The sequence below is a fragment of the Sinocyclocheilus anshuiensis genome, unplaced genomic scaffold, assembly GCF_001515605.1.
Source record: "Sinocyclocheilus anshuiensis isolate Anshui unplaced genomic scaffold, SAMN03320099.WGS_v1.1 scaffold1296, whole genome shotgun sequence".
NCBI classification, from domain to species: domain Eukaryota; kingdom Metazoa; phylum Chordata; class Actinopteri; order Cypriniformes; family Cyprinidae; genus Sinocyclocheilus; species Sinocyclocheilus anshuiensis.
In genome coordinates, this window is record NW_015542415.1 from 339,390 (window position 1) to 350,119 (window position 10,730).

Consider the following 10,730-nt stretch of genomic DNA (forward strand, 5'->3'; position numbering starts at 1 on the left):
AAACATACAAATAAATGTTGAAAAAATGCAATGATACTTTTAAATATGACTAAACCACCAGTAGGTGGCGGCAAATGTCTGTTTTAATGAGTGAGTCATTTATTCATTCATTCAACTGATTCATCCAAACGGCTGATTAATTCAGAAACGAGGCAAGTGACTACTGTCCTTATGAATGGGCCATTGAATCATTGACTCACTCGATTCGTTCAAAAACGTGGATTCATTCAGTAACGAAACACCGCTGTGTGTTGCTCGGAGACACAACAGTTCTGCTGTGGCTTTGATCGGAATTATTTTCGTCAGCAAAATTGAGCAAAAACAGTCAATATTTTGTCTAAAACCTAAATCACTTAATTTTAACTTCTTGTTTATTGAAATACTATTGTATAAAATCAGTGTTACATTGCAATCGTGTTGATATTCGGGGAAACATCATGGCCGTATAATGTTGCTTATCTAAATCATAATCTGTAAATGTCTTTCTTTTTTTCTACCGCATTATGCATATAATAAATTTCTGTGAGTTACTTTGTGTGTGCTGTCTCTCTCACACACTCACTCAGACTGTGCAAGCCTCATTTTTTCCAGTTGTAATGTGTGTATGACATGAGATCAAACCTTACTGGTCCTTATTAAACCTTATTAAAAATATCTTTATTATTGTTACAAAGATGAACAAAAGTTTTATGGATTTGGAATGACATGAGGGTGCATAAAATAACAGAATAGTATTTCTTTGGGGTGAACTATGATAATGCTTAAGTGTGTTATTTCTGCACTACTAGCAGCATCAAACAGAATTGCAGAAAACATCACTCTTTCTGAATATGATCAGACAAAGCTGTCATAGACTCAGTATTTCTGTGTAGGACTGGCCAGGATGCTTAAACAACCAAGTAATGTTTTGATAGCACCATAGAGTCACAATGTTTACACATTTTAGAGAAATGAATCTACAAATGGTTTAAAGAAGTAACTGCATATAAATAAGCTGTGAATCCAGAGAATCAAAGCAACTTTAACACCAAGATAACGTGCAAACACATAGAAAGCTTCCTCACACAAACTTGCTTGAGCAACAGTCTCTGGCCATGTCCACACGTACATGGTTATTTTTATAAACAGAGTTTTTCCTTCTTCCGTTTTTAAAAAAATCTCCGTCCACATGAAAACACAAATGCATGCTATGAAGCACTGTCAAGAGCATGCCAAACCAACAGGTGGCGATATAATCTCAACCGTAAAGCCATGTTGGCCAATCAGAAGCCTGAAAAAGTTTCCAGTAGGCGGAGATAACTGTGCATGCTCCGACGTCACAAGCCAAATACTCCGGTTTCGCTGTCTATACGATAACACTGCAACCGGAGATTTTGAAAATCTTCACCCTGGCAAGCGTTTTCAAAAATGTTCGGTTTCAGTAACCTGGAGCTGCGTTTGCGTATGGACGAATGGCCAAACCGCATAGAAAAAGCTGCGGTTTTGAAAATAACTGTGTTTGTGTGGACAGGGCCTCAGCATTTACAGTAAGGTGTTCATTTTAACTGGCCCACCATCCTTCAATTACCATGGAAACCAGCAATAGATACTCAGAGTGACAGGTTAATTAACAAGAGTGGAGAGGTTTGGTGGTTTGTTAACACAACCGCACAAATTCAATACCATCCATATACCCACACTAACCTACAGCCAAATACACAATCATCAAAATCAGCTATAAACAGCTGATTGCCTGATTCTTCTATGTCCTTCCTTCTCACTAACATGTTATAGTACACTATAGTTATGAATGTAATGTCTAAGAGAAGAAATGATAAATTAGATTTGGTTAAATTAACACCTTTTATACAACATTATTACACGGCTCTGTGAAATACCTGATTGTGATTGGTCAGTCGCGACATTCCGAGGTATGTTATCCCTCGATAACAACCGGTAAAAGTTAATAACACAGGCTCATCCGGGTATCTGAAGTCGGCACTATACTTTTGCTAGGAATAGTTTTTCTTCGTGGAAGGTTTGCGTTTGGTTAGCTAATACAATGACAAGATGCGCATTAAATATCGCATGCGATTTATCGTGCAGCCCTAAATGAGACCAAAAGAGGTTACAACAAATCGTCCTCTGCATGTACTCATCTCATTCTGTTTCTCTGGATTGGACTTCTTAAATCTCTCTGTCTGTCTCACTGTCTTTGTGTTTCAATCAGAACCCATTTTTGTTGCATTGAATGAATGTTATATAATAGTAAATCTATCCAATTATGTTCAAACTGAGGACAAAGAGTGTTAGAGAGAGAGCGAGTGAGTGAGTGAGTGAGTGAGAGTGAAAAGAATCTGAATTAAGGGAGTCAAGTGAAACAGCATCTCACTGTATGTTTCACTGTCTACCAGGGACTTTACAGATAAACATACATGTCATATGATGCAGTATTTCCCCTTAGACACATACAACATTCTTTTGTGTGTTTGTTTTTTTTACTCCAAAAAAACCTTTATACAGATACACATTCAATAATTTCACAATCAGTATGACCCAGTATGACTTCAAATTCATCACTAGTTCCACATCATTTAATATATCTTATTAATGATAACATTATTATTTACTGTTTTGTTGTTTCTGGTCATCAGTGACACACTGGCACCCTTAGGATAAGAATGAGACTGTCTGGACCAGACTGTGGATTTAAACTAATAAACTAACTGACTTAATAGATTTAAACTAATCATATAATAAGCGTAACTATAGGATAATAAAATAAACAGGCTTATCGACTTAAACCCCTTTTATTGAGGGTATAACATGCTTTCTATATCTTTTGTCACTGATGCCCAATCAAACGCTACTGTATTCTGGCTTCAATTCATCTGTCACTTAGCTAGCAGAAGCTTCCCATATTAGCTAGATGCCAACATAAACAGGTTTGGTGGCATGCCCTCATCCCTGAAAACCATGAAAAGAAGCTCAGACTATGAGTTCAGACAGATTTGCAACAAGGCAATCGCCATGTCAGGCTGCCATATAACTTTGATGACTATTGATTGACTATGTTTATTCGGCTGCTTAAATACGTGTTGATATGTGAACGTATAACCATATTTTGTTAATTTTAAAACTAAAAGCGACAATCTGAAACAGCCCGTCTCAATATTACGGGACAAAGCGAGAGCTCAGAAACAATACACAACTGCTCTAACAAACCAGGACAATCTTTTAAAATAAAATGATCTTTTCCAATCCAATTAAGACTATTAGACATTACTTTTTTTCTATAAGACATTCCGATTACATTCTTTGAACTACTTGAAAACTAAACTTTATATATCTCTAAAAAACACTACACCTCAGCAAGTGGTGTGTATCAAAACGACATGAAAATAACTCAAGTCATGAAATTGGATCACTTGTACAAACAGAGCAGTCGATATTCAGCATATCTACACACAGTAATGAAGAAAACATCAGCACTACGCCAGGAGACTTTCTCATAAATCAAGTGAAATTAGGTGTCAGTGTGGGGAAAAAAGACGTAAAAATGGGAAATTATGCCTCTGTTGATGTTTACATTATGAAATATTACCAAGATGGTAAACATAACAGGAGCATGAGAGGTATAAGCAATGTTTTATTTATTCGTTCATATACAGCTTCCAAAACCGCTGACAGTTCTTCACTCATTCACAATAGACTAATAGTGAATTTCACACAGAAGTAAGAGTGAATGAAAATGAGTGTACTAAGAACAGTTAAACTTTGCTTGATGCTACAAATGTCCTGAAAAATGAAAATCAGATGAAATCTGATCTGACTATTCACATCTGAATCTATTCACTTTTTTTTTTTGCTGTTTAGAAAAACAAAATTAGCTTTAACAAACAGTAAACAAAAAAAGCAGATGTTAATGTTTTTTCCCCAAATATACATACAGTATATATGTGCATATATATATATACAGTATATATGTGTATATATATATATATATATATATATATATATATATATGTATATGTATATGCACACTACTGGTCAGAAGTTTGTTTTTTCTTCTTTTTATGTTTCTAAAAAGTTTCTTTTGCATTTATGCTGCATTTATTTGATCAAAAATACAGTGAAAATAGTAATATTGTGAAATATTATTACAATGTAAAATATTACATTCTAATTTATTGAGATGCACCTGTAAGGGAGAATGTTTTTTGTTTTTTTTAACAAAAGGCACTTTTAATGCGTCTATCATATCAGAAAAAAAAATGTTATTTTTTAAATAAAGTTCGACCACTGGAACATAAAAATGGCCATAGTTAAAATAACTCCAACATGCTAGGGTTAGTTAGTGGTGCAATATGTGAAAATATCTCTTACCGTTTTTTCTCGATTGCTTAAACACATTTCTTTAAATTGTGACTCCTTTTCTCAAAACTCTAAACACAAATCCATAACTTCTCACCCAATTCCCAATACTTCCAATTTTCAGGTAAAAATTAAGCTCTCCACTCAAAACCATTCAATCTTGCTGAAAAAACTAACTTTGCCCTCAGACATGACACACAAGCCCTCAAAAACACACACACTACAACACAGTCTTACACACTAATGAGATCACTTCATAACACTGTTGCAAAAATCTAGCGTAGCGTTAGTTCTGGCAGGTCACGTTAGTCAAGCTCGCATCAGCTGACTCTCAGCTGATCCCCATATAGTGATTTATCCTATATAGTGCTTGCATAAAGCAAGTAGTGCATACACTTGTAGCTGTTATGTATATTTGTAAGGCATTGTAAGCCCTCACGCAAGCGCACGAACACCCCCCCACGTTATAAAAAAAAACAAGTGGGCTCCCCCAAAGTCCATGGTATAGTTCGAACACTGCTCAGTATTATCAGCAGTTTTCGCATTGCTCAATAGCTAATTACCCACCTCCATCCCCAACTCCTCCTCTGTCAGTCAGGATTCAGCCTTCTGATTCTCCTTTGAATCAGACTAATTCTAAAATGTGTACATAACATTATTGAACTTTAACGATATCTGCAATACATTTGTTGGTTCTGTTCTGTTTACCCTGGTGGGGGTTATCGCTGCTCTCCCTGCTCTCATCCATGCTAGGCTGCATGGATGCGCAGGGAGTTCTTGCCCAGAACAGAACCATACTGCCAATCCAAACTGTATGCTAATTGTCAATCAGTGGTCCTGATAGAAACCTTCTTTTGGCAATCAGGTATTTTTTTTACAGCTCAATGTCTCTTACGGTATACAACATAAATAGAGTAGATACATGTTAAATATAGCAGATACAGTGAAATTCAACAATAAACTTTAAGAAAAGATTTTTTTCATTATACTGCTGTAAAGAGATCTTACAGTACAGTAGATGAAAAGCACTAGAAAAGGTCGAATACCAAAGAATTGAATATGAACACACTTATAGAATATAGAGTAATCTTTCAGTTCTGCAAAAATACAGTAAATGTAAGTACTTGGCTACAAATCAGTTCCACAGTTGCTGTGTATATCATCAGGAACAAATGTCTTTTGACCCCGACCCCTTCATTTTTCTTTTCCTCTCCTCTTCCTCTTTGTCTCCCACTAGTAGGATTCATTTTCCAAAGCACACAATAACTATTTATATCATCCTGAGATTCTGACTGCTGTGTCATCAATTTTGCTACTTAATGTTTACAGATGGATAAATGTGTGTTATTTGAGTTCATATTGTGATGCCTGAGGTAATTATTGTGTGTTTGTGTTTTCTGAATGAGAACATGGTTAACCTGTGCAAAATGAGGGCGTTTTTGTGTAGATTTTTGCAGAAAACACTGAGCAAATTGGAATGTGTGTGAAAACAGGTGAAATGTGTTAAATGTTTTGAGAAACGTGTCTTTGTTTCGAAAACTGAATGTATGGTTTTGAAAATTGGGCCAAATAAATCAGTTATAGTGTGTTAGCAATCGAGAAAACCGGTAAAACCGGTTATGACTGGTAGAGCCCGACCGATATATCGTTTTGCCGATATTATCGGCCGATATGAGCCTGTCGCCGATATATCGGTATCAGTGAATATGAAACATTTTTTTACAGAACATCTAACGCAGATAAAATGCTTGAAATTGTGTAATTACTTAGTTTGTCCAGCAGAGCGTGCTCCATTGTTTGCTACTGACGACCTGGATAAAACGCTTTTTAAAACTTAAGTCTATGGAAAACCATTGAAACTTTGAACGGCCATATCTCCGTAACGGCGCGGCAAATCCGCACCAAATTCGGGGGATCCCTTCAGCTCGAGGAACCCTCTCGAACGCGAATCGAGTGTACGTCTAGAGGCCCGCTTTCAAATGAGACCACCGCCGCGTCGATAGCCCCCGGGGTTCGGGAGTTAGGGGTGGTTAAATTCACGGTCCGGCGCCGACTGATTGAGCGATCCCGGGGGGCTACCGACGCGCGGAGGGTGGCATTCGATAGGGCGCCTCGAGCTGAAGGGATCCACCGAATTTGGTGGAGATCCGCCGGCACGTTCGCGAGATAGTGACACCAGTCAACACTTTCACTTCACTAAGGAGGTCTCTTGTTCAGGCAGCAGCATTCAAGCGTTGTCTTATTCGACCGTAAGTGCCCTGCAAAGTGGACTTCACATGAAATTCCGCCATGATTCCAGTTCCAAGAGAACGTACACGTTACATTCAAAGGGCATTAAAGTGCGCGAGACGTGAATTTATATTGTATTTATTTACAGAGGTATATTATGTCACACTTCACACTTCTCTAGTAAGTTTCGTCTGAATGTGAAGACAGTAGCGCAAATCCGTGAATGAATGTTCCAAAGTGAAATAAACTTCAACGGAATAAAGTTGAATGGAATTGAATTGAATTAAAGTTGAATAAACTTCATATGTTCATGTATATATATTCTGTTTATGTATATACTGTATTCTATATATAGTACCAGTCAAATGTTTGGACACACGAATGGGAAAGTGTCCAAACTTTTGACTGGTACTGTACTATAATATACACAAAGAATATCGGCTGATATATTGATATCGGCCTTTTTTAACTTCATAATATCGGTATCGGTATCAGCCACAAAAACCCATATCGGTCGGGCTCTAATGACTGGCATTAGGCATACATCTGCATCAGCTTTTAATGCAGGGAAACTTCATAATATCGGTATCGGTATCAGCCACAAAAAACCCATATCGGTCGGGCTCTAATGACTGGCATTAGGCATACATCTGCATCAGCTTTTAATGCAGGGATCCTAAAAGCAACACCACATGTGCACAGAGGATCCATGCATATTTCATACACATGCATGACCACAAACTGCCTTAATGCAAAACAGTTTCATGAAAGACAACTTTGCACTTGAATATTCAATAGTGCATACTACAGCTAGATAGAAGTCTGCTGCACTGACATTAAGAGAAAAAAATCATAATTTTATCTTCCTCCTTTTGTCTCCATTAATATTGTCAAAAAATGTCATTTGTACTTTATATGTAAAGATAATGCTTGAGATAAAAACAAATGGTTATTGGTCATTCTGACAAACACCTTGATTAGTCTAGAGAAAAGTTGGGGATTTTTAACAAACCTAACCATCTCACATCAGGTCAAACTTTGTCACATAAATCATCTTGTTCAGTTGTTCAGATATCTGTCTTTAGAAAAGAGTGCGCACATGAACATTGACTTCAGATAGACTTTCAATCCTCACTTCTGCAGTGACATAAATAGACCTTTACACTGCCTTTAACCATTGCTGTTTATGTAAATCTCACTTTTTCAGCATTTAAAGCATTTGTTGCACACACATGGTCTTTGCAAGACAAACAGGAGAATGGTGGGATATTGTACATTTAAACACTTGCAATATACTTTACATGTGTTCAGAACAGTTGTTATTACCAACTAAAACTATTACAAATCTTTTCAGTAATCAAAATAAAACTGAAATAAAATATAAATCTTAAATTAAAAAAAAAAATGTAAATGACAATTAGAAATATTCCCTTGGCAACTAACTGTAATAAATAAGTTATACAAATTACTAAAACTTAAAATAAAATAAAACAAATAAAAGCAATCTAGGAATATAAAAAAACTAATAAAAATGACAAAAGCACATAACAAAATTAAAAAAAGCTAATTCACAATATTCATAAATACTATAATGGTATATAAAAAATACCATAATTACTAAAATAGGCTAACTCTTACACTTGTGCAGAATCAGGTACAGTCATATATCAATACGTTGCCATTATTTTTCAGTATTTAGTTTATATTTTAATTCATACAAATTCCTAAATAATGAGGCAGCAGGTCATCTAAATAAGTGTAAACACAGAAAGTTTCCGAAACCTTATATACAGCACAATAAACTGGACAATATTAAAGCAAACTGCGTAAGAGGGATTGAAACTGATCAAATAACAGAATAATACTGTGCTGCATTGCAGTGTACTGAATTGGGACATGTATGGGTATCATATTGTGAGATAGCAACCGATACTCAGTCCTAAAATACATATTATTTTTTATACAAAGACAATTCACAGAAATGGAATCTAGTTTATCGATGAAGAAGACACATATGATGACAATGCTATACACAGCAAACCGTTGACTGTTGTTGTTAACTCGCAACATAAATGATCAAAACAGCAAAACGTGGTGGAGAAAAAGAATGCAAGAAAGACAAAGAGAGGGAATTATTCAACTTTGTCACAATTTAACATCAGAGACTTGGGGACGTCTTCGTACTCAAGTTTTAAGTTTGTGGCCAAACACAGCCAATAATAGCAAGGACTGCCAAGTGGGTCACTTGAGCCATTGGAACAGACCCACACCACACACATGCTTACCATATACTCAAGCCTAGTCAAACTGTCAAACACACACAAAAACTAACAAGCACACAAGCAATCTCACTTACAAAATACAAATGTGAACACAGATTGCAAATTGAGGGCTTTCTTCTCTTTATTCAGTTGAGTCAGCAACAGCGTCACTTCCTCTTATAGGTGACAGTCTGGTGCACATTCAACTATTTCCTCTTTCAAATAGATGCATACACATGCACACAAACAAAAGCACACACAAGCAGCCTTATACTATCAACAAATGCCATCTGTATGCCAACGACCCTGACAGAAACAGCGATACCAACGTATGAACATCCAGCGTTATCTACAACAACCATAGGCTTCTTTCAGCACACAAGCCGTCGGAGAGAATCAAAACACATGGCTCGATATAAACAAACGACCCTTCATACAGCTTTACAACAAAAGACACAAAAGACCTATTCACTAGTGTAACTCAATACAGTTGAATGGGAGTGTAGACACTATGCTGTGTGTAAGGTGTGCATGAATGAATGGGTTAGTGTCACTCCTCCCACTGTCTGCTTCACATCTCAATGGCTGTTTGCTGCAGCAAGACTACCATTACAGACCACAGACACTTCCGAAAGACAAGCAGCCATTTAATTTCTAACCACATCTCCAGAAACAACTGAAATATAGCTAATCCACATTATGCTGCAGTGTTTATAATAGTGCAGCCCACTTGTACAAACTGTTTTGCCAGACCAAAGATTATTTAGATCAACAATAGCTTTTAATACTATTACAAATATCTAAATCGTAATACTAAATATTAGTCAAATGCGTGCTTGTATAATATAAAGGGCTGCTTGCGCATTGATTTCCACTGAAAGGATGAAGAAAGGCTCGTGGTAGATTATAAAGACCAACGGCAGCATATTTTGTCTGGCACTACAGCCGCTATCTGCACTTATGGTCCGTTTAAAAAATGCCTTTCACCATCGTTTATCACCCTATCCACTAAATAAACTGTTCCCATAATGATAAATACATTTGTCAAATATAAAGGGAGCATAGTGTTGTCGCGTGGTCGCAGTATAGATTGGTGCAATGTTGTTACGGGTTTGCATGTTAAAACCTGCTGAATTACTGGAGCAAAGGTTAATGGAGATTGTCTCCTCCAGCTGAAGTGCTCTCTCTAGTTTTATTCATACATGAAATATGGTTTGGCGAGAAAGTGAGATGTGAAACCAAAACAACCAGGGATGCTAGTGCCTTTTAGACAGTATTTCTAATGCCAGCTATAATTGGGTTTGCCACACCACGCTGGATATGATAAACACGACAGATAAAGCGTGATACAAGCACCATGTGCACTGGCTATTGTAGTCAATACACAAACATCCACTGACACACCGCGCAAATGCACCAAAAAGGCACCCACGCTCTTCGCTTTGTGTTATTTTGTTGTCCTTTCAAATCAAGAATCGCGAGAAGCGGGTCAGTGAATCACGCAGGGAGATTAGCCCACATCTGACGGACCCACCTGCTTGTGTAGTATCGGTCAGATCGTAGTTGAGCCCCGGGTAGTCGCGCAGTTTTCTTCCGCTGATGTTGAGCATCCCGGAGCAGACGGCATCTTCCAGAGCGCGTTCCAGACTGCGGGCGGTGTGTAGCGGGTGCTGCTGCTGCATCACGCCCGGGTTCCAGTGCGCGACGTTGGGATAATGCTGGCTCTGGAGAGCCACACCAGGTCCCACAGCTCCCTGACTCGCCGCCATTTTCATAAGTGAAATTATTCTTACAATAATAATGGGGGGGGCTGCCTGGCGTGCCGCGCATGCGCAGACGACGCAGACGGAGGTGGGGAGGGGATGGGCTACCATAGACATAATAAAT

General features: G+C 37.5%; 1 protein-coding gene across 1 annotated transcript in view; it reads right to left on the minus strand.

The window, feature by feature from the left end:
* The window catches only part of LOC107693432 (leucine-rich repeat and calponin homology domain-containing protein 2-like), a 39,543-nt gene extending 28,926 nt beyond the window's left edge, over positions 1 to 10,617 (minus strand). The window contains exon 1 of the mRNA XM_016492825.1: positions 10,378 to 10,617. Coding sequence (XP_016348311.1) covers positions 10,378 to 10,612 — 235 coding nt within the window. The 5' untranslated portion in view covers positions 10,613 to 10,617. The remainder of the gene's footprint in view (positions 1 to 10,377) is intronic.
* Between the last annotated feature and the right edge of the window lie 113 nt (positions 10,618 to 10,730).